We start from the raw sequence: 24,533 nt of genomic DNA on the forward strand, positions 1-24,533 counted from the left end.
CAGGTACCTTGTGTTACCACTGATGCTATAGCAAAAAATTTCTATCTTTATGACCAGATTCCTCATGCAAAGAACAGTGCCCTAACACAGGGCAGTTTACTGTACCTGAAGGGAACTCATGTAGTGGCTGATTCCCACAGTTTATACTATTTAGAATGAGAGACACAAGAACTCAACAGGTCCCTTAAAGTCGTAGGTTCATTAAGTTACTCAAAACTGATATAGTGGTATTACAGGAACACATGCTGATCTTTGATTATAATCTTATCCTATTTCAAAACATTATATCATTCTAAAATCCTTAACCCATAATCTATGAAAATACCTACACGATACAAGATTCTCCCCATTTTACAGGTAGGTAAATTACTCGAGAAAGAAGGGCACAGTAACTTTCACTAGCACGATATCTTCCTTTAGTGAGCACAGAATGTTTCTACATTGAGTATTTTCCATCAATGATGAAAAAGGGGGACTGAATTTCAGTTCTACCCTCAACCAACAGCAAGAAGGCTGTGGAACTGGGAACAAAAGCTGCACTTCTCTATTGACAAGAATTTCCAACTACCTCTTCAAATTTCCGGTTTCTTATCCCATTTTTCGTTGTTGTCGGACCCTTTGAAGAATCTGTTGATATATAAAGAATTCTTACAACACAATTAAAAAATGGGCAAAAGGGGCACCTCGGTGGCTCAGCTGGTCAAGTGTTTGACTCTTGATCTCAGCTCAGGTCTTGAACTCAGGGTCATGAGTTTAAGCCTCATGTTGGGCTCCACGCTGGGTGTGGAGGCTCCTTAAAAAAAAAAAAAAAAAAAAAAAAGGCAAAGGAGGAGCACCTGGCCAGCTCAGTTGGTAAAGCATGTGACTCTTAATCTCAGGGTTGTGAGTTTAAAGCCCACATTGGGAGTAAAGCCTACTTAAAAATGGGCAAAGGAATAGACATTTCTCCAAAGAAGATATATAAACATCCAACAAGTACATGAAAAATGCTCTACATTATTAGCCATCAGGGAAATGTAAATCAAAACCACTGAGATACCACTTCACACCACTAATGTAGCTATAATCAAAATGACAGATAACAAGTGTTAGTGAGAATGTGGAGAAGTTGGAATCCTGCTGGTGGGGATGTAAAACAGTGCAGCAGCTTTGGAAAACAATGGCCAATCCTCAAAATGTTAAACACAGAGTTATTATATGACCCAGCAATTCCACTCCTAAGTATCTATCCCAGAGAAATGAAAACTATGTGCTAACAAAAGCTTGTACATGAATGTTCATAGCAGCGTTATTCATAATAGCCAGAAAGTAGAAGAACCCAAATGGTGAAAGGATAAAATATGGTATATCCATATAAAAGAATGTTATTTGGCAACAGAAATAAGTGAAATTTACTGATACATGTTATAACTCAGATCAACCATGAAAACATGCTAAGCAAAAGAAACCAGTCACAAATGACCACATATTGTATGATCCCATTTATATGAAATGTCCTAGGGGCCCCTGGGTGGCTCAGTCAGTTAAGTGTCTGACTCTTGGTTTCGGCTCAGGTCATGATCACAGGGTTGTGAGATGGAGCCCCTCCTCAGGCTTTGCACAGGGCATGGAGCCTGCTTAAGATTCTCTCTCTCCCTTGCCTTCTGCCCCTCCCCCGCTCACATGTGCATGCTCTCTCTCTAAATAAAAATAAAAATAATATGTGAAATGTCCTAAGCAGGCAAATCCATAGAGGCAAAAAATAGATTATTGGTTGCCAAGGGCTGCGGGACGGTGGGGGGAGGCATGGAGGTGATAGTTATGAAGTCTAGGGTTTCTTTTGTTGGTATCAAAAATGTTCTAGGGGGGCACCTGGCTGGCTCCGGCAGTAGAGCATGTGACTCTTGATCTCAGGGTTGTGGGTTCAAGTTCCACATTGGGTGTAGAGATTACTTTAAAAACAAAACAAAAACCTTAAAAAAAAAAAAAAAAAGAAAATGTTCTAAAATTCATTGTGATGGATGTACAACTCTGAATATGCTAAAATCCAGTGAACTATACATTTTAAATCGGTGAATTTAATAGTATGTGAACTGTATCTTACTTAAGTGGTTAGAGAAAAAAGAATCTGTGGAAAGCTAACTCTCCCTTAAAGAAATGCATAAGCTTGCGTCTAGAAGCTTAATGACTCCCCTGTGAACTGTATGCTGGGCTGAATAGTTACTGTCATGTCTGAAATTCATAAATGATTATAGAGAAATTGCCTAAACAGAGCATGTAGAATGGACTTTTAAAAATATAGTAAAAATATTTCAGACTCTCCTCTAAAACTGCCAATGGCTTTCCTTCTTACTCAAGTCAAACTCAAACTCCTTACCATGTCCAAAAACCCTACCTGATCTGCCTCCTGACCACTTCCATTTCCTATCACTCTTCTTCACCATGGTCCTGCCTCCCTGCTGTTCCTCCACACAAGTTAAGTGTGCTTCAGCTCAGGGCCTTTGCACTCGCTAATCATGCTTTTTAAAAGTTCTTTAGCTGAATATCTACATGACTAGCTCTGTTACTTCTTTCAAACGTCTGTTCCAATGTCACCTCTTCACAGAGATTTTCTCTGTCCACCCTACATAAAATAGGAACTCCTTGTTCCTCTACTCTTCAAACCACACTTTATTTTTCTTTATAACACTTACCACCAGTTGATAGACATTGTTTGTTTATTTTCTTGCAATAAAATGTAAACTCCTTGGGGTGCCTGGCTGACTCAGTCGGAAGACCATGCAACTCTTGATCTTGGGGTTGTGGGTTCATGCCCCACACTGGGTGTAGTGATTACTTAAATACATAAATAAATCTTGAAAAAAAAATAAACTCCTTGGTGGTTAGAACTTTGTCTTTATTATTATTTTACCCTAGACTTCAGAACAATACCTGACATTTAGCAGGCACTCAGATATTTTATTGGGAATTTATTAGGGAAAGCACTAATGATCTTATAGTAACAGAGAAATTTATGAGATATAAACATGATACCCATATGCAGACAATACTCGGAATGATCAAGGGCAATACTTACTGCAGCACCAAACTTCTGCTGGAATTGATCAATGACTGTATATGTCACCTCCTCTTCCTCTGCAGGAGAATGATGGTAATAGACACATTTGTCTTCCTTGGCAATAGAATAACCCTCCCACTCATTTTAGCCATCCTCATAAACTCCTCCTCTATTGCAGCTCAAAGGTCTAGTGTTATTTCATTATCACCTGTGTCAGCCCAACACACAGTGAACACTCTAGCATCCTGTTTCTCAAATGAGAATAAATAAAAGCCCCACCAATGATAATCTTATGAATTAGACTATTTAATCATTTCCTGTGAAAATCCAGTAATGTTTCCTTCCTCATAGATTTATGTCTTAAATATTTCAAGACATGCACTTTTAAAAGGATGTTCATAATAAAAACAAATGGTTTAAAATAAATCAGTCCTGGAGATGGGCCATAGTTCACACTTTTGGAATTCTCTGGGTCCTTAATTATGGTTTTAAATCATGTAATTTAAAAGATTAGAGGTATAGCATACCATATAGTTTCTCTTCATCTCCAACTTCTAAAACTTAGGAGTGGCAGAGGACACAGTCCACGTACCTCTTTTTCTCTATCCATACTCACTCTCCTAGTGATCTCATCTAGTCTCAAGACTGTAAATATCATCTATTGGCGAATTCTTACATTTGTATCTCCATCTCAGACCCTTCTCCTCCTCTCTAGGCCGACATTCAAACTTCGGTGGACCTAAACTCTTTTTTTTTTTTTTTTTAAGATTTTATTTATTTATTTGACAGAGAGAGAGAGAGTACAAGCAGGCAGAGAGGCAGGCAGAGGGAAAGGGAGAAGCAGGCTCTCCCCCGAGCAGAGAGCCCGATGCGGGGCCCGATCCCAGGGCCCTGGGATCATGACCTGAGCCAAAGGCAGACGCTTAACGACTGAGCCACCCAGGCGCCCCTGGACCTAAACTCTTAATCATCTTCCCAAAACCTGTTCTGCCCAGAATTGTTCCCAGGTCAGTTGAATAGCACTCCATACTTCAGGCTACTCAGACCCAAACCCCCGAAGTCACTCTTGATTCTCCTCTTTCACATCCACATCTAATACACGAGTACACTGTTGGCTACACCTCAACATACATCCAGAAGTCCACTACTTTTTACCAACCATACTGCTACCACTACGGTCCAAGCTACCATATCAATTTGCCTTAAAATTATTTCAATAGCCTAATAGGTATTCATGCTTTTACCTTCCTCCTCTCTCAGTATCCATACAGTATCTAGAGTAACTGTTAAAACAGAAGTCAGATCATGTTACTCTTCTGCTCAAAACCATGCAATAGGAAGTAGAAGTATTTTTTAAAATACCATTGATAATAGTATAAAATATTAAATACTTAGGGATAAACACAGCAAAAGATGTATAAGACTTATACACCGAGAAGTACAAAACACTGTTGGGAAATTAAAGATCTCATAGAGGGATATACTGGGTTAATAGACTGGAATACTCAATATTGTTAAGATGCCAATATTCCCCAAACTGATGTATTGAGTCATTGCAATCCCAGTAAAAATTCCAGTGGATTTTTTTTTTTGGTAGAAATTGGCAACCTGATTCTAAAATTCATAGGGAAATGAATAGGGAAAAAATACCAAATAGCTAAAACAACTCTGAAAAAGAACAAAGTTGGAGAACTAACACTACCAGATTTTAAGATCTATTATCAATCAACAGTAAACAAAAACAGTCTAAAAAAACAAAAGAAATAGTAAACAGACAGTCTAGTATTAGACATCTACAATGACCTCCATGGTATGCCTACCCCACTTCATCTCCAACTACCTCTTCTTGCTCCAACTGCACTGATCACACTGATCTGGCTGTTCCTTCAAGATCCTGGCATGTTCCTATCTCAGGGCCTTTATATTCATTCTTCTTTCTGCCTAAAAAACATTTCCCCCAGATATCCACACAGCTCGATCCCTCATCTCCTTCAGGCTTTTGGTCAAATGTCACCATTTTTGTGAGGCCTGTCCGGAACACCCTAAAATTGTAAAACCACCCTCTTCACAGACTTCTCTTCCTTCTATTTTTTTCTCCTTAGCATTTGGCACTAGCATATTATATATTATTCTTCTTTATCTTATTTAGTGTCTGTTTCCTGCACCAGAACTCAATGAGGGCAGAGATACCATATTTTGGTATCTCCAATGTCTGGCATATAGTGTGCCCTCAATTATTAAATAAATAAATGAATCACAATATTTTAACTTAATTCAGAGCTTAGAAGCAATGGCCTAGCTGAGTATTCCATATAGAACCTTAACTCAGAGTTATGCCAACTCTAAAGAGTTGTGAACCACAATGAAGAGAGACTAAACAATTCAGAGCCCCAGTACTCACCTGATGGGCTGTACTTCAGGTCACTCAGCAGAGAGGTGGTTAGTGCCTCAGAGGCAGGAGAAAGAGGCTCACGTATGTTCAGGTCTTCACCTTTACCCATCCTGGTTCTTTCTGTATTTAGACTACACTTACAAAAAACAACACTCAGATGAACTTGTTCTTTGTTGCTGATGCTTACACAGATTTTGCCACACATCGGTGGTAAAGAATCTGGACCTCCATTTCATAGAGGACCCACTCATCCACTGCTTTTACACTGATTTGAAGATAACATCTAAAGATGGAAGCAAATATCCATCTATTTCTTCTCATTTCTATTACCTTAGGCCATTTGAGGAATTACACAGCTAATGAATTAGAGGTAAGTCTTTCTACCCTAATGTGTACACTTGAGTAAAATCATCATTAAGGAAATTATTCCACCATACCTGACAGAAGATGCCTTTTCTCTCATCACACCTTGTTCTACTTCATCCAGTAGTTCCACTGTAAAATAACCAAATGGCTTCCAACAGTTTCCGATCTGAACCCAATTAACCACTCCCCTGTCTCCCTCTACCACAGTCTGACTAGGTACCACACACAGTAATTGGAAATGAAATGTTAGTCCATGGAGGCCTTCACTGGCCAGCAATAAAGAGCAGAAGAGCCTATCCAAAGTACTGAAGATGCCTAACATTATGTTCCTACCTAGCTTCGCTGGTCATTCAGGGGGATTAGAAAGCTCTCTACATGTTCCAAGGCACCTCGTAGTCATACAGATTGGGTCTAGAGATAGATTTTCTTTCCTATTCATTCCCACCCTGATGCATCTTCCCTCACACCATGTACTGTTTGGGGGTTTTCTCTCAGATCCTTCCCAGATCAGTCACTTTCACTCTCACAGGCTGGTGCAGTAACAGCTCAGTGATGTGAGTTTTGCACAGTGGCAGTACCGTAGCCAATGAGGTTTATCCGAGGCGCCGTGGTTGCAAATTGAAACAGTTCAGCAACATGAAAGGCAATAGAAGCTAGACTAGAAGTCACCAAAGAAATATGAAACATTCCACAGATTCTGAAAAATTTTATTTTTAACCTAACAGTGCAGGGAATGTAGGGCAATATTGCGTATCATTGATTCTAAGATGCACATTTTAAACAACTCTGAAATCAGATATGATTTACAGTAAGTGCACATGACAGTTTAATTGGCAGCTACTTTTTCTTTCTTGGGATGTAAAAGGTAATGGTATAATTTATAATTAACAGCATTCTAGAGTCAATTAAGTATATTTAGGTACTACTCAGAGAAGATCCACTCAGGGGCCACTATATTTCCAAACGTCTCTTTCCCCTGCATTATTGGGGTGTTGAATCTGGGGCAGAGAAAGTGAAAGTCACTAAAAATACTGACTAGTCAATTATTATTCTTTATTTATTTAATTTATTTTTGTTTCAAGGTTTTATTTAAATTCCAGTTAATAATCTTCTTCATTTTAATAATTCTAATTCAAAGTGCTTTTCAGGGAGAGTGGAAAAAGTCTCAATCCATGGCTGATTGAACCACAGGGCAAAGAAGGAGAAGGCTGTCCTTTGAACTAAAAATTATGAACAAAGGCCAAGTCTTGAGAATCTAGAAAGAGATGAAATCCATGTATACAGTTCACAAAGCTGGCCTTCTTTGAAGTTAGGGAGATGGTAGTAGTGATTCCTTTGCTTCTCTTTACAAACCCATCCACAGCCTAGCTCTGATCCAGTGCAAAGGCTAATAGCTAAAGCACATGAAGAATTCCACTATGGGGGTGGGGCGGGGTGCCAGGTTAGCTTAGTTGGTAGAGCATGGGACTCCTGATCTCAGGGTTGAGTTTGAACTCCATGTCAGGGGTAGAGGTTACTTAAAAATCTTAAAAAAAAAAAAAAAAAGAATCCCACTACTACCACCACCCTCAAAGCCATTATAAAAAGGTGTTAAGGGACAAAGAGTGTTTATAGTAGCATACTCTGTGAGAAGGGACCCTTGGATAGCTGTCTGGAACTGTCTGCCTTGAAATAAGTCTGGATTGGCAGTCATTAATTTGGTGAGACTTTCATCTCTCTCTCAATTCTACCTCCCTCACAAAACAAAGTAATCTTTCAAGCAGCAGTAGTCTCTGGTCTACAGGAGTCCTTTCCTTTCCTCTCTATCTGCCCCGCTGGTAAGAAATGAACAGCTCTAGAAGGTCCCAGATCTCCCGCTCTCCCCACTCCTCCACCCCAAACTGATCTTTACTCCTCCTTGGAGGGCTTTCTGCTTTTGAGTTCTTCAAAGTAAGAACAGTTCTTGCTCCCCTTTTCTTTTATCCTATTTGGCTTGGCTGAAGCATGCTGACCAGAAGAGCTTCCATATCTGCTCTTCTTGGCAAACAGCTGGACCTACTCTTGTTAAATGGTTTTTGCTGGCAGAAATGAAGAAGAGAGCTGCATCTTGCAATTCCAAAATCCAAAAATCTCTGAAAACTAAAAATTGTCTGTACCTCTTTTGGCAGCAAAACTGACATACTATTTATAGTCCTATTTTATTCCATTTAGAATGATTATCCACGTTTCCCTGAAGAAATGTGTTTTATTAGTGTTTCCCAGATCTGCTTGAGACGTTATATAATATAAAGAGTATACATTGTGTTAGATTTTCCAAAAATCCAGATTTCTGAATTCTGAAACATTTGGCCCCCAGGGTTCAGATAAGGTACAGTGAATGTACTGTGACTCCATAGTGTCAAATTCAAAAGACAATTCCTTGCTGTTCAGATTCCTAACTACCCACTGGCTGAGTCTCTAGTAACGAGTACCAGCAGTCCTCACACTGTAAAACAAAGATGATTAAAATTCTCTATGACTATTCTGCTCATAGTACCCACTGAAAAAGTAAGATAAAGGTCAATTCTCAAATACCAACTTAAAGAGTTTGTAAGTGCAATATTAAAGGCAATACAACATCTCATATTTTTGCAAATACTGGAATGAGGCAGAGCAGTGAGTTTACTATTACTGTAAATCCCAATACCCACAGTCATGGAACATGCAGCTCTCACCGTTCAGAATCTCATGCCCAAAAAACATCTTCACTCCTGGAACACTTCGACCAGTCTCCAAATTCTTCACTGTGACAGAAAACGATTCATTCAGTTAATAAAACATAGTATTTCCCTAAAATTGTAAGAAAATAATGCCTCTCAAAAGTGCCATATCTAGGGGTGCCAGGGTGGCTCAGTTGGTTAAGCGTCCAACTCTTGGTTTCGGCTCGGGTCATGATTTTAGGGTCCTGAGATCAAGCCGTGTTGGGCTCTGCACTCAGTGCAGAGTCTGCTTGAGGATTCTCTCCCTTTCCCTCTTCCTCTGCCCCTCCCTCCACTCACTGACTCACTCTCTCAAATAAATAAATAAATCTTTTTTTAAAAGTGCCATATCTTGGGCGCCTGGGTGGCTCAGTTGGTTAAGCGACTGCCTTCGGCTCAGGTCATGATCCCGGAGTCCCGGGATCGAGTCCCGCATCGGGCTCCCTGCTCGGCAGGGAGTCTGCTTCTCCCTCTCCCACTCCCCGTTTGTGTTCCCTCTCTCGCTGTGTCTTTCTCTGTCAAATAAATAAATAAAATCTTTAAAAAAATAAAAAATAAAATAATAAAATAAATAAAAGTGCCATATCTTGAGTTTTATAAAAAAATCCCCAAATTATTTTCCCCAAGAAATGAAGAGTCAATAATAAATTACAAAGCTATAGCCTTGAAACAAGTAGGACAAAGAACAGAGAGAACCTCCGAATGGTCCGAGATGAACTTAAAGGGCAGGAGTATGAATTTAAACTTATCCCAAGACTATACTAAGGCCCTTGAGGCTCAGGACTACCTATTATATTTCTATTGATTTTTACTCCACCTAATTCCAGATAAAATTTTAAGGCAGCTGACTACTTCTAGAGTCCATACCCTGTTTCATGCCATGCTACATGCTCAAAAATACTGTCAAGGACAATAACCCAACTCCTGGCCCAAATATAGAGGCTCTTCTGTGAACAGGTAAGAGGTTAGGAGAAGTTTAGATGTCATATCTACAATACGGTGTCATTTCTCTAGATGTAAGTGCTCCCAGGGCTGTATATTTCCGTATCACTCAGCAATCCAAAATAATTGTTTCACCCTCACTGTTCCACTGAATATATTCTTACTGAGGTCAAAAATCACAACTGCCTAGTTTTCTTTTCTTTTTTTTTTTTTAAGATTTTATTTATTTATATGACAGAGAGAGAGGGAGAGAGAGAGAGAGCATGAGCAGGGGGAGGGGCAGAGGGAGAAGGAGAAACAGGCTCACCGATGAGCAGGGAGCCGGAGGTGGGGCTTGATCCCAGGACCCCAGGACCCCAGGATCATAACCTGAGCCTACGGCAGAGGCTTAACTGACTAAGCCACCCAGGCACCCCACAACTGCCTATTTTTCAAATCCAAAAAGAAGTTTATAGTCTTATCATCCTTGGCTCCCATGTATCCTTTGACAATACAGTTCTTTCCTTTCTTCTTTAGCTTATAGGACATATCTCAAGTTTAGTTCTTTTCCTACTAATTTCCTAGAGCTACCATACTGAGCACCGACTCAGAGCTAGGCACCATGCTAATTATTTGCCTACAATTAATTCTCCAGTAACATAACGAGAGAGGCATTTCATTATCTCTGTTATGTAGGAATCTGAGACTCAGAAAGGTTGAATAACTTGGTCAAGGTTACACTGCTAATAAAAGACGGAGTTAGGATTCAAACCCAGGCCTCAGGTATTTTAATACGCAACTGTGAACCAATGTTACATTGTCTCCCTCGTTTGCTCCTTCCTGTCTCTTCAACTGCCTCCACCACCTCTGACATCCTGATCTCCCCATTTCTCCTTCCCTTTTTCTTTTCCTTCCTTCCTTCCTTCTTTCCTTTCATGTAAGTAATCTCTACACCCAATGTAGGGCTCAAACTCACCACCCTGAGATCAAGAGTCACATGCTCTTCGGACTGAATCAACCAGGCACCCCCACATCCACTATTTTTACAGCACAGATTATTTCTCTGAGCTCCACTCATATTTCCAACTAATAGCAGACTTACTCTAAGATTCTCAAATTGAAATCATTATCTTCTCCCAGTAACCAACAAATTTCCTCTTCCCATTTCTATCAACTAATAACTAATATATACCTAATCTTCTGAGTCATAAATGTAGTAATCATTTTCCATTGCTATTTATTTATTTAAGAGCACATGTTGTGGGGTTGGGGGGAGGGAGAGGGAGAGAGAGAATCTTAAGCAGGCTCCACATTCAGTGTAGAACCTGACGCGGTGTTCAATCTTATGACCCTGAGATCATGACCTGAGCCAAAATTAAGAGTTGGATGCTTAACTGACTGAGCCACCCAGGCACCCTTCCATTGCTCTTTAATTACCTAATTGATTACCAGGTTACTTATCCCATCTCTTACGTATTTCTAAAATCTGCCTTCTCTTTTCCATTCCTTGCTGAGCCTTAGCTCTGACCCCCATCATGTTCCCTTTATTGGATCCCTTGATTGTCAAAATAGTTCCATCTACGCTCTTTGCCTCTAGTTTCTCCCTACTTCAGTCCTTCTTTCACATTGCTGTCATAGTGAAAATACTCCCTACCTTGTCCAAATAGTACCTAAAATTCGTAAACAAGTGTAAAGAAATATTTTCAACTTCTTTACGAATATTTTTTAATCATGCCAAGATGAAATATCATTTTTTACCTATAAAACTAGCAAAAATTTAAGAAAGATACACATCAGCATTTTTGTTAGGGGCACCTGGATGGCTCAGCTGGTTAAGCGTCTGCCTTCGGCTCAGATCATGATCTCAAGGTCCTGGGATAGAGCCCCACCTCAGCTCTGCACAAGCATGGAGCCTGCTTAAGATTCTTTCTCCCTCTGTCCCTCCCCCTCTGCTCACGTGTACTTACTCTAAAAAAAAGAAAAAAATTAAAAACATAAAAAGTTTAGCCATTAAATTGGAGTTTCAAGTAACATGAGAAAATGCTTTTTATCATGTTAAGTAAAAAAATATATACCTAACTTAATATGTCAACTATAAAAAATCTATGTAATTAAAGACTAGAGAGAAATACACCAAAATATTTCATTTAGACTGAATGCTTTGTTGAACAAGCATGTGGCATATCTTGTTTTCAACTCAGTGCCATTTATTCAGGCTAGCAACGAGCTTAGTCTCCCCACAGACAGTGGTGGTTTCTTGGACCTCCAGGGCATCTCTTTAAGGGGACTGACTCAGCTGGGGGGAACACCCTCTTACCCCTCTTTCCTCTTCCTCCTATCTGTAACATGATCTTTAGGTTTGAAGCCATGAAGATGGTAGAGCAGAAAGATGGATAATCCTGAATCTCTGCCAACTCTGGGGAGACTCACAACAGCACTGGGACGCCTGCCTTCTTTTATATAACAGAATAAACTCCTACTTTGTTTAAGCCACTGGACATAATCTGTTTCCAGCAGCTGAGCATGGTTCCTAAATAACACAGCATTAACAATTTCAGGCAACGAGTTTTAAAACTTAGATGTCTTCCACTTAAAAATCTTTCAAATTGTGGGGTGTCTTGCTGGCTTGGTCAGTAGAGCAAGCAACTCTTGATCTGATGGTCATGAGTTCAGGCCCCACACTAGGCCTAGAGCCTACTTTAAAAAAAATATATCTTTCGGGACACCTGGGTGGCTCAGTCCTTAAGCATCTGCCTTCGGCTCAGGTCATGATCCCAGGGTCCTAGGATCGAGTCCCACATTGGGCTCCTTGCTCAGTGAGGAGCCTGCTTCTCCCTCTCCCTCTACTGCTCCCCCTGCTTGTGCTCTCTCTCTGTCTCTCTGACAAATAAATAAATAAAAATCTTTAAAAAATATATATCTTTCAAATTGTTCCTCATTGCTTTCAGAAGTGTCCAAATGCTACAATATGTTAAGGCCTTCTCATCAGTCCCATACCTACTTCTCCAGCCTTAAGTCTCACCACATCCCCAGAAGGAAATTTATTTAGGTTTTCTGAATGAACCAAGTTTTCACGTCTCTACATTTTTTGTACATGGTGCTACTTCTGCGTAAAACTATGTTTCTCTCAAAGTGCAGTTCTCCAGCTGAGCGTCAGCATCACCAGGAAACTTGTTAGAAATGTAAGTTCTTGGGCCCCACCCCAGACCTTAAGAATCAGAAACTCTTAGAGAGTGGCCCAGCAAACTGTTTTAATAAGTCCCCCAGGTGATTCTGATACACAGATAAAGTTTAAGAACCACTGGCCTAAAACACTTTCTACTCTTTTTCCATCCAGTTAAATCTTACTCACCTTTGGGACACCTTCCCCACTATCCTAACCCTACCACTCCCAGATCTAAATTAACTGAAATTTTGTGTTTCCATAGCATCTTGTGCATCTCTCTATCAGAGAGGATATCACACTGCATTATACCTTTCTATTTGCTTATCTGTCTCTTTACCAGACTAAGTTTTTTTAAGGACAGGGACCATGTTATTCTTATCTATATCCCTGGGATCTATCACAGTGCCTGTGATACAAAACTATCAATAAATGATTACTGAATGAATTAATATTTCAAAAGTCTGGTGTAGTCCCACCCTGGCCCACAAAGGTCTATTTTAACCTATAATATGGCTTAACAATAACACTAATCTCTCAAATGCCATTTATACATGTTTCAATTGTGAACTTGAAACTTTGCCAGGTAAACAACTACCCTAGCAAGTCAATATTCTAGATGAATAAAAACTATATACTGGATCTTAAAGGTGAACACATGTAGGAACTAGGAGGGTGGTACACCCAGAAGAGGCATGGAAACTCTGAGCTCCTTCCCATAGACCTTGACCTAGGCATCTCTTCCACTTGGCTGTTCCTGAGTTGCGTCCCTTACAATGAACAGAATTGAAGCTGGGAGGTGTAGAGGTTACCTTGTGACCATGAAGATAATACATGATCCCTGAAGTGGCAAAAACCACAAGACACCTGGTCCCTCCTGGCATCTTTGAGCCACTGCACTATTCCTTAGCAGCCTACCTCTGGACTTCTTTTTGCATGACAAAAATTAACCCCTGTCTTTGTGACTCTGTCTGTTGAAGCCAAAAGTAATTCTATCTAGTAGAGCGGTTATTTTTAATTTCAATATGCATATAGTAAGAAATTATAAGAAGCACCCAATGAAAAAGAATCTATACACCGAAAATTTCCACTATCATGTCAATAAAAGTATAAAAGTGGGGACAAGCCCGCAGATGCAGCTATGTTTTCTGTTAGGGAAAACAGTATTCTAATCTTCCTCTTAACTCTTCCTTAGAATAGGAATGTCTCCCTCCCAGTTGCTAATGAAGCCCCCAGAGCCCACACCCAAACTTAACTATTAATTTCTTAAAGGCAGAAGATATGACAAATAAAATTAGACCTTTCTTCAGGACAACAATCTTGTTAGGGTCCACATGCTGGAGTACTCCCTCAAATATGCCACAAACCAACGTGAGTTTCACCCTTCTCCACAAAATCTGATTGAGGAAATGGTAGTCACTGCTGGGATCCATGCTATTTGATTCCAAAAGCAGTCTTCAAATAATCTTCTTTAAGTATCCAAACACTTGAAAATAAAAGAGATCTAGGATTTAAAAAATATTTTGGGGGAATGAGGTTATTTTCCCTTTCCCCATACCTGGAAGGGACAAGAAAAAGAAAAATATGAGAGTAATTCAGTTTTGCTCATCTTTTCAGAACAATAATGAGAAAAGGACTATTGCAAGCATCAACTCTAATTTATACATGGGAAACTGAAAGCCGTAAAACTTCAGGCACTGTAGGTTTGACTTCTTTGTCTATAAAATGGGGTAATACTACCTTTCATACCTTAGCTAAATGGAACAAGCAGAACATTTTAGAGGCCTTTAAATGCACATTCATATATCTTTTTAACACCAACCAACAAAAAAAAAAGAGAGAGAGAAAGAAAGAAAGAAACTCTAAAATAACAAGTGAAAAAAAAAAAAAACCTGATGCTGGCAAAATATTTGCCAATACTTGCTACCATAAGCTGCTCACCCAGAAATATCTACCATCTAGGGGCGCCTGGGTGGCTCAGTCGGCTAGGCGGCTGCCTTCCGCTCCGGTCATGATCCCAGGATCCTGGGATCGAGCCCCGCATCGGGCTACCCGCTCAGCGGGAAGCCTGCTTCTCCCTCTCCCTCTGCCTGCCACTCTGCCTACTTGTGCTGTCTCTCTATCTCTCTGTCAAATAAATAAGTAAAATCTTTAAAAATAAAAAAATAAAAAAATAAAATGAGCAGGGTGTTCCTGACAGAGAACAACAACAAAAAATCTACCATCTAAATTCTTCTGGCCTCTTCTACATTAGTAACATTTCCAGAAATTGACACTGTTACCAACCAAAGCATAAGTGACTTAGAACTATCACAATTTATGCATGACCAATCCAGCTGCCATGTCAGTGCCTTTGAAGCGGGACAACACTAGATCAGACAAGAGCCGGTCAATCATGAAAACAACTTAGTGAGACTAGAACCTTGGCCTCATGCTAAGTCGTCAAAACCGTAGGTAAAGCTTAAAAGTAGTTTAGGCACAAAATGACAGTTTTTAGAATTTGATTCTTCCCTATCTCAAACCCGTTATGCATAAAGCAACACTCAGAAGGGTGGGGAGGGGGTGAAAAGGCATTGAAGCCACAGGAAAAGGACTGGTTCACGGAGAGGGCTAAATTAGTTAACGGGTGGCGTTTTAAACATTTTCAAGAAAACAAAAATATAAAAATAAAATGCAAAATTCCTCATTTTTAAGACAAAATAAGAAACTCCAAATAAACGGTGGGCCATACGCTAGGAATTCAATCTCGTCCACCGTCAGGTTATTTTTTCCCGAAGGAAATTTGGGAAATCCTGTCCCAGTTTCAGCCAAATGGTGACTTCCTCGAGCTTCAGTACTGAACTAAAAAAGGAGGTACTGCTGTTAAGGAAGAACTTTCCGGTAGTTCCAAGCCGGCGTTGGCGGTTATCAAAGGACAGAGACGAAAGAACAGGAGAAAAGTACACGGCACTGAAAACCCACACCGAAGAGCGGACGCCAGCCTGGCGCAACCAGAGGTACCGGCTGTTTCCCGAGGAGCCAATCGGCGCGCGCCCCGGAGGCTGGCTCCCGAGCGCCCCCAGCGGCCAGGAGGACAGAGGACCTCCAGAAAAAAGGAGGAGGTGGAACTCCCGGCATGCAGTTCCCAAGAGACACACCCTAGAGTTGCCCCAAGAGACATTTGCTCTATTTTTATGGCTTCTCTCCGCAATCCCTGCCACCTGTGGGTGGGGTTTCCACTTTTAGAGTTCTGTGAGAAACGGGTTGGCTATGCTGCCTGCCTCAGGTTAGTTCGTTATAAAACTGTGGGTCGATGGCGTTTCCCTTTTAATTGAGGTCGCTAGAGCCAGAGTGGCATTGCCTTTTTAAGGCCGGTGGCATCACGCTTCCGGGGGCGTGGTCCGTCCTTAGGAATACCCGGCCCTGCGCTGGGCTGATTCATTCGGGGGCTGGAGCTGGAAGCGCCGACGTCGGCTCCTGCGCCGGGCAAAACCTCGCTCCTCATTGGCTGGTTCTTGGGGACCGCCCTCCCCCTCTTGCCACCCCTGGGTTCCCTCCCGGGTCCGCAGTAGAAACACTGCTCTCTCGCATCTTGACCCCTGGGCCTTTTTCCTTTCCCTCCCGCCGCCGCCGTCGCTTCAGACGCCCCTGCTCCCGAAGGAGCTCCCGGTTCGGTGATGGGGTCTCGGGCTTCCACGTTACTGCGGGACGAAGAGCTCGAGGAGATCAAGAAGGAGACCGGCTGTGAGTTCGGGTAGGGGGTGGGAAAGCGGCCGGTGCCTCTGGCTGGCCTCAGAACCGACGGCGGCTGTCGTTGAGGTCCGGAGTTGGGGTGCCCGGCGGTTGTCGGGTACTGGGCAGCCTCCAGCGCTGGAGCTTCGTGGCCGAGGGCTGGAGGACCTGTCCTTACGGCTACTTGGAGCGGGGCTCTGGCTCCTGTGGGGCTGTCCTTCCCCTCAGAGGCAGGAGTCGCGATCACCCTTAGAGCACAGGCACCGCTCTTTTCTCTTCCCCCTGCTCATGAAAGTCCCCGAACTCCTTTCTTTTATTTTTCTTCTCACTAACCTTGAATTCAGGAGCTTTGGATGGATCCTGTAGAAAACATAATCCGTTCCTGTGACGTTTCTGGGCAAGCACTTAAAATCACTGTCAACTGCGGGAAATCACAAATAAATTCTTTCCGCGACTGGAAAAATAAATCCAGAAAACAAGATCCTATAGTAAGGCTTTGGAAGACGTAACCTGGTAACAGGAGACCTTTAAAGAATGAGGGGTCTGAGAATATGAGACTTCTTTCATTCTGAACCTGTGGAGAAAAAAAAGCACGGATACTATGACCACCAGTTTTTTACTTACACTGAGGATGCTTGCTGTCCTAATTTCAGATCTATTGATTTCTACTATGCTGGCGTACTTTATGCAGTCGCTATGGAAATTGGATGTGCTCCAAAATCTCAGTGCAAATTTGTACTAGGAACTGATTTTTTATAGTCCAGTCTCTTCCTCATTAACCTGAACATGGGGGCCACAGGGCTTTGGGAATTCAGAAGCTCTGTGTAACATCACACAATTTTGTATAGCCCTTGATAATGAATACACTATTTTCTCAGTAATCCATTATGACTCTTGTAGTTTACATAAGTTATGTAATTGTCTGAGCTCTGTCTCTTCGTGATAACCTGTCTTTAATGTGATGAGGTGACCAGTAAGTAACTCAGGGGCCCATATGCAGGTAATGTTGAAGGGTGCTGGGGGAACTACAGAATTACACAGGCAGTGGTGGCCTGAGAGAAACTGAATGCTGTCCTGTGCTTTTGGACAAATTTAACTTTCTAGAATCTTCAATTTGGAAGGGATGTTAATCTAGCCCCACCCTTGTCAGATTGGTTTACTGCTTTTAGCATCCCCTAACAGATGGCCAGTAGCCTCTCCATAAATACCTTTAAGGATGATAAGCGCACCACCTACTGATTTTGGATGAAAGACAGAAAGTAGTTAGCTGGTTATAATGTATAATACTTGTTTGGCCACTTGACCTTATGGTCAATTGATGACTCATTCTGACTCTTTAAGAGTAGAAATACGGGCAGTTTGGAGTCAGCAAACATTTTGTTAAATTTTGTGGTCATGACCTCTGGCCACACTTGTAAATATAAGAACTACTTTAGGTCTAAGGTGACACCAGAGTTAAAGCATTCATACTTAAAATAGAAAGTCACATAATGAAGTGCAAGCCATAGTGAGGATGGGAAAAAGCTATTTTTGCCTCAAGATGAAGGGAGCACCAATCCCATTTGGGCTTATTTACATTTGACAAAATGGAAAGACCCTGGACTCTATAGGACTGGAGTTATTTTACTGTGTGGCTTGTGAAGAACAGACCTACATACTCCTGGAAGACCTGTTTTCCTAGTTGCCAAAAAGTGCATCAAGCCTGAAGAAGATTCTCAACCACAACCAGTGCAAATGGGATTTGTTAAGCCAGAAAGCCAAATGAGCAAGTAGTTACTGAATTTTTGCATTGTCTGTATTTAGTACTATGCTAGGTACTCAAAGCAGATGGTGACAAAAGATGCCCATAGGAATTAGGATTAGCATTATGACATAAGGTAGCTGAAATGGTGTGCCATGCACCTTCAGACTCTGGGAAGACTGAGTCTGTGGGCTGGTCTTGGAGAGGATAGGAATTGGGCTCTGATACAGGCATGGATGAATTAGATTTAGATAAGTTAACCTAGGGCATTTGGGTGGCTTCCAGGAGCATTCTCCCCCAGCCTGCTACACAGTCATTCCTCTGCCCTGGTTGTTGAGCCATCCCTTTATCTGATTAGTGTCCATCAGCAGAGTTGATTTTTTTTTTTTAAGATTTTTATTTATTTATTTGACAGAGAGCGAGAGAGGGAACACAAGCAGGGGGAGTGGGAGAGGGAGAAGCAGGCTTCCCGCTGAGCAGGGAGCCCTATGTGGGGCTCGATCCCAGGACCCTGGGATCATGACCTGAGCCGAAGGCAGACGCTTAATGACTGAGCCACCCAGGCACCCCAGCAGAGTTGATTTTTAAAGCAGTAATTTTAACATGATGCAAAAGGTTTAGAAGACTAAAAACAGATACCTGAGGGGGAGGTGGAGAAGTGGAATTTGTCCAATTTTCATCTGCTTCTTGTTCCATTAAGAGTTTAGGGAACTATCAATCAGAAACACTTCAAGTTAAGAACAAGTAATATGGGCGCCTGGGTGGCTCAGTTGGTTGAGCGACTGCCTTCGGCTCAGGTCATGATCCTGGAGTCCCGGGATCGAGTCCCACATCAGGCTCCCTGCTCAGCAGGGAGTCTGCTTCTCCCTCTGACCTTCCTCCTTCTCATGCTCTCTGTCTCTCATTCTCTCTCAAATAAATAAATAAAATCTTAAAAAAAAAAAAAAAAAGAACAAGTAATATGACATCTCATTACTCCCTTTGCCAGTAAGAAAATGTGGCATAATTGAGGAAAACTGACTTCATAGTCAATATGAAAGCTTTGCATTGGAATTGTTGATTATATTTAAACATATTTTCCGTAAGTCTAAATTGATTAGAATTCTTGCATGACTGGTTTAGCCAGTATTTGAAATGTAATCTCTCAAGTATTTGGCAGACTAATTCTAGGTAAGAATTACCTGTAAGCCTCAGTTTTGTCATGTGTAAATGGGAATAATAATAGTACCTACTTCATAGGATTCTTATGAGGATTAAATGAGATAAATCATTTAAACTACTTAGAATAGTGCCTGATATATAAGTATCAGGTAAGTGTCAGCTATTATTTTGAGCCATAGATAAGACTCATCTTACTGGGAAAATATTTGTATGTGCTAGTTATAAAACTGTCTAGGGCTATGTAAGTGGAGAGGTGACAGCATTTTACACTTTTCCTATTTTCAGGGAGCATCGGACTAGAAATCCAGTCGTTTTCCCAACTCTATAGAAATAAAGCTTTTAAAGGAGTAGACATCTTAATGTTTTTAACAGTTTAAAAAACATTGTCTTAAAAAAATATTTTTCTTCTCTTTTTTTTTGAGAGAGACTAGCAGCGTGGGGGAGAGGGAGGGGCAGACGGAAAGGGAGATAGAGAATCTTAAGAAGGCTCCATGCCCAGCTCGGAGTCCAATGCAGGGCTTGATCTCACAACCCTGAGATCACTTGACCTGAGCCAAAATCAAGAGTCTGATGATGCTTAACCACCTGAGCCATCCAGGCGCCCCTTAAAACATTTTGTGTTGCATAAAACATTTGCTATATTGTCTTTGTTCTGTTACTTTCTTTCACACATCAGCATTTTCATATATTAAAGCCCAGCTGAATAAGTTATCATTGGGGGAAAGTCACAACGGTCTTGGGAGTTTCTGTAATCTCCACTCTTAGTTCACTTAACTGTAGCAATAAACTGGCTGTGAATTACTTAAAACCATTTTTTAAAAACAGCCGCTTAATCTGTGAGAAACAATTCAAACCAATGGAGTAGTAATGAATGCCCATTCATTTAATTTAATTATTATTATTTTTTTTTTACATTCATTTAATTTTAGTCTCTAGTTCTGGTGTGTGTCATGTGGTACAGAGATGGTGTTGAACAGGTTTAGGAAGTAAGTTTTACAGGCTGGTGAGGTTTTGTTTGTTTGAGAAGGTATAGTGATGATAGAACTAGTGTGGGTTTTTCTAGTTTCGACAAAGAGCACAAGCCTGGCAAAGGCAATTGCTTGAGAATAATTTCCTGGACTAGAATGTACCCGGAAGTTCAGCTTCAGGCTCCTGCTATCTCAAAATGCAAGAACCCTTCATGGCCCTCACCTGCCAAGCCATGTTGCCTGAAGGTGCTATCTTCTGGCTCCTCTTGAAATGGAAATGTACTTATAACTAACACCTTTAGCTGGTTTGGGGTTAAGTGATTTGTAAAGCTATGTACTTTTTCCCCCAAATTACTATGAAAAATTTGAAATATATAGAAAAGTTAAAGTAGTGTATGAACATCCATATACCTTCCACCACAATTCAGCAGTTAACATTTTGCTTTATCTACATATAGATAAATATATATAGCTTTAGCTGTGTATTTGCTTTATCTATTTATATGTGTATATATATTTTTTGGTGAACCATTTAAATGGCAAATAACAGAACTCTTCACCTAAATATATCTGCATGTATCTCCTGAGAATAGGGATTTTTCTTCCTACATAACCTCAGTACTATATTACACCTAAGAAAATTGACAATAATTTAGAAATATTATCTACCATTTAGTACATATTCAAATTTCCCAAATTATAAAAAGGTGGTTTGTTCTTGTTGTTTTAATGTCTTTTAAGTCTCTTTTAATCTAGAGCTTCCCTTAGAGAATAGGCCAGCTCTTGAAGCCCTATGCCAGGGGAAACAGGAAGTGTTGGAGTGTGGAATGGTTGGGATTCAAGACTTCAACTTCTCAATCTTTTATCTGGAGTTACCTTTGGTTATAGTAGTATGCTTTACCTAGGTTATCAGTCTGTTCTTCTGTATTAAGATGTAGGATAAAGGCAAGGGAAAAATAACTTTTTTCTTGCTCCCTTTTCATTTTATTCTTCCCTCGGTCATTCCTGCCTAGTGCTTGGTACTTCTCTGAAATGCCTTTGTCCTCTGAGCATGAGGCAGTAATACAGAGAGTTTTGTGGTCAGATTGGCAGGGTCTTTCAAGTAATCTTCCAACAGTATAAAATAATTATTTGCCCATTAGTGGAGAGAAATATAGCTTCATTCAAGACATGACCATGTCCACAGCCTTTTCTGGGAGGTCAACTCCAGAGACTTCCTTTGGGTTACGGAGAATTGGTGCAGGCTTGGGGCACCTGTCCTGTTAGCCTAGTACCTTTTGGTGAGAAGAGTTTACTGGAAACTTTTCTTGCCTTCATTTGTGGCAGTTCCAATATCTTTCTGCTCCTTGAAGTTGCTCTGAGCTCTACACCTTAGAGATTGCTTTATATTCTCTGTCATGGTGGATTTAGCACCTAGATTAAAGCTTGCTTTCCTCCTCCTCTTTCTCCTTTTCTTTCTTCTTTTTTTTCTTTTTTCTTTTTTTTAAAATGTTTTATTTATTTATTCATGAAAGTCAGAGAGAGAGAGGCAGAGGGAGAAGCAGGCTCCCCGCCTAGCAGGGAGCCCGATGCGGGACTCAATCCCAGGATCCTGGGATCATAACCCAAGCCGAAGGCAGACGCTTAACCATCTGAGCCACCCAGGCGCCCCTCCTTTTCTTTCTTCTTAATAAACATTAGTTCTGGGGACGCCTGGGTGGCTCAGTCAGTTAAGCGTCTGCCTTTGGCTCGGGTCACGATCCCAGGGTCCTGGGGTCAAGTTCCCGCATCGGGCTCCCTGCTTGGCGCAGAGCCTGCTTCTCCCTCTGCCTGCCGCTCCTCCTGCTTGTGGGCGCGTGCGTGCTCTCTCTCTCTGACAAATAAATACAATCTTTAAAAAAATAAACATTAATTCTGAAGTTTAGGACATAGATCGAGATTTGACCATATTGAGTTGTATTAAAAGTTGACATTTATTTGTACATTTGTCTACTGATTTCCATATAGCCTCCTTCCTCCTGGAAGATAGCAGGTTTATGGTTCACGAAAATTTGTGAAGCATTCCATGTTTTTTAAAAGATTTATTTATTTATTTATCTATTTATTTATTTGAGAGAGAGAGCGTGTGTGTGGTGCAGAGGGAGAGAAACTTCAAGCAGATGCCCCACCCCCAGCTTGGAGTCTGATGCTGGGCTCTATCGCACAACCTGGGAGGTTATTACCTGAGCTGAAACCAAGAGACCCTTAACGGATGGAGCCATCCAGGTGCCCCAGGCATTCCATATTTTTAAGGAAACCAGCCATAAGCTGATCTTTTTTCTGAAATATGGGATGTAATACCATACCAGTACTTAGGGAATTTTTAGAATCATACTTTAAGAGGTTCTTTGAGATGATCTAGATTAGAAAGAGGTCTTATGGCTCATTTGTTGGTTGAAGGGGTTGGACTAGATGACAACATCCCTGCCAGTTTTGAAATTGTATCAATAGCTATACATACTTATATATACATATATGGGATTTCTAGAAGGATTCACAAAAAGCTGGTAATAGTGTTTGCTTCTGGCAAGGGAGACTAGGGAACTAGGTTGTTAGGGAGACTTTTTATTGTGTACACTTTTGTACTATCTGCATTTTTACAATGTGCATGGATTATTTTCTCAAAAAAAGGGGCGCCTGGCTGGCTCACTCCATAGAGCATGCAACTCTTGCAGGGTTGTGAATTTGAGTCCCATGTTGGGTGTAAAGATTACTTAAAAATAAAATCTTAAAAAAAAAAAAAAACCTGGTATAAAAAGAAATACAATTCAATGTTTTCCTTGTTAAAAGGAAAGTAATCTGAATATATAATAGTCTAAGTATTAAAAACTGAACCAGTGGACTAAATATCCTGCAATTATTAAAAAGGACTCCAAAGCAACACAGAATAATTAGGAGTGAATAAATGAGAAGCTGTTCCAACTATGGAAAGTGTACAAGTGGCTGATATTAGATGGTATATAAAGAAATGGAAACAGTTGTTGAGACTGTGAACAAGTTTTGTTCTTTCAAAAAATCTTTTGGGAAAGTTAGTCATTCTTTAACTGACTTATTTTTGTTAAACTAAAGGGAACTTTAGTTCTAGAGCATCCTTTGAGGCCAGAGGCCAGAGCCAGGGTAAACAGGTCAGGTTCCTGAAGAAAACGGCTGTAGCTGCCAGAGTCAGGAGAAAGGGAGAGATTAATTGTAAGTGCAGCAGTGAAGCTGCACCTTCCGGCTCACAGTGTGAGGACGATGACACTAGTGGCTAACCTGGAGTGCTTCCCCGGTACCAGACGCTCTGTCAAGTGCTTTCTTCTCCTGGACTCCCGTAGTTCTCTCCACAGCCCTTTGTGTTCATCCCTCACTAGGTAGGCGGTGGTGCCATGAATGGGATCAGCCTGTTACCTGACCCCCACCAGAGAGCACTGGCTGGCACTGAGTGGGTCCACAGCTGCCTCCTCAGCGCCTGGCACCTGCCGGCTCTAGGCTGGCTCTGGGCTGGCTCTGGGCTGGCTGAGATTGATTCTTCTTCTCTGCTCTCTTTGGAGAGCTAGTACCCAACAGCCCAGCTTGGGGTGAAATCTGATGCTGAAGAATTCACTGCTGCCCCTAGTGTGTCCTCTCATCCTAGCTCCAGGCCATTCACTTCCGGCTTCTCCTGCTGTGCCCCGGTTTACTTTGTCCCATTGTTTGTAAAACTGCAAGTAGATTTGGTTGAGCTGGGGGAGGAGGGCTACTATCAGAAAGCCTTCAGCCACCCCTTTAAACCCCTGAAGGTACAGCCTAGGACAAAGTCCACACTTACCACACCCTTTTTGGCTCTTGTCTTTTACCCTTTGATAACTCTCCTTTTTCTCCCTTCCTACTTCCCAACAGCCGGGAAACTAAACTATTTCCCAGAAATTCCTTTATGCATTTTCAAATTCTTACTGTGTACCTGCTGTTATTACCTCATTTTAATTGCCAGCTTGTGCTTGAGTTAAAAAATGAGGAGGAAAATAGCTTCCTTGTAGATATCATCTCGTGACAACCTGATCTTTTTACAGATTGCCTAATTTGCTTTCTGGGAGCCCATTCCTTTACTGGGAGTTCAGTGGAGCTCATGCAATCACAGAAAAGAGGCTGACCTGACCCTGTGATCTTTTACCTAAATGTCAGTCCTGAGGGAAAAGAAAGCCACGAAAGCTTGGTGCAGGAGCAAGCCAGATTTTAAAAATAGAATCGTCCCAGGGCACCTGGCTGGCTCAGTTGGTGGAGCTTGTGACTCTTGATCTCAGGGTTGTGAGTTCAAGCCCCACGATGAGTATAGAGATTACTTAAAAATAAAATCTTTAAAAAGATAAGATAAAAATAGAA

The 24,533-nt window shown here is 41.2% G+C and overlaps 2 protein-coding genes across 2 annotated transcripts in view; one reads left to right on the top strand and one right to left on the bottom strand.

Moving 5' to 3' along the window:
* The window catches only part of EXD1 (exonuclease 3'-5' domain containing 1), a 28,393-nt gene extending 14,364 nt beyond the window's left edge, over window positions 1–14,029 (bottom strand). The window contains exons 1-5 of the mRNA XM_021695738.1: window positions 13,897–14,029; window positions 8,489–8,557; window positions 5,867–5,924; window positions 5,439–5,560; window positions 3,056–3,114 (exon numbers count right to left, since the gene is read on the bottom strand). Of these exons, the coding sequence (XP_021551413.1) occupies window positions 3,056–3,114; window positions 5,439–5,560; window positions 5,867–5,924; window positions 8,489–8,557; window positions 13,897–14,029 (441 nt within the window). The remainder of the gene's footprint in view (window positions 1–3,055; window positions 3,115–5,438; window positions 5,561–5,866; window positions 5,925–8,488; window positions 8,558–13,896) is intronic.
* Window positions 14,030–16,019: 1,990 nt separating this feature from the next.
* CHP1 (calcineurin like EF-hand protein 1) overlaps window positions 16,020–24,533 on the top strand; it is a 44,880-nt gene continuing 36,366 nt past the window's right edge. Inside the window, exon 1 of the mRNA XM_021695312.1 lies at window positions 16,020–16,319. Coding sequence (XP_021550987.1) covers window positions 16,253–16,319 — 67 coding nt within the window. The 5' untranslated portion in view covers window positions 16,020–16,252. The remainder of the gene's footprint in view (window positions 16,320–24,533) is intronic.

The sequence above is a fragment of the Neomonachus schauinslandi genome, chromosome 9, assembly GCF_002201575.2.
Source record: "Neomonachus schauinslandi chromosome 9, ASM220157v2, whole genome shotgun sequence".
NCBI lineage: Eukaryota > Metazoa > Chordata > Mammalia > Carnivora > Phocidae > Neomonachus > Neomonachus schauinslandi.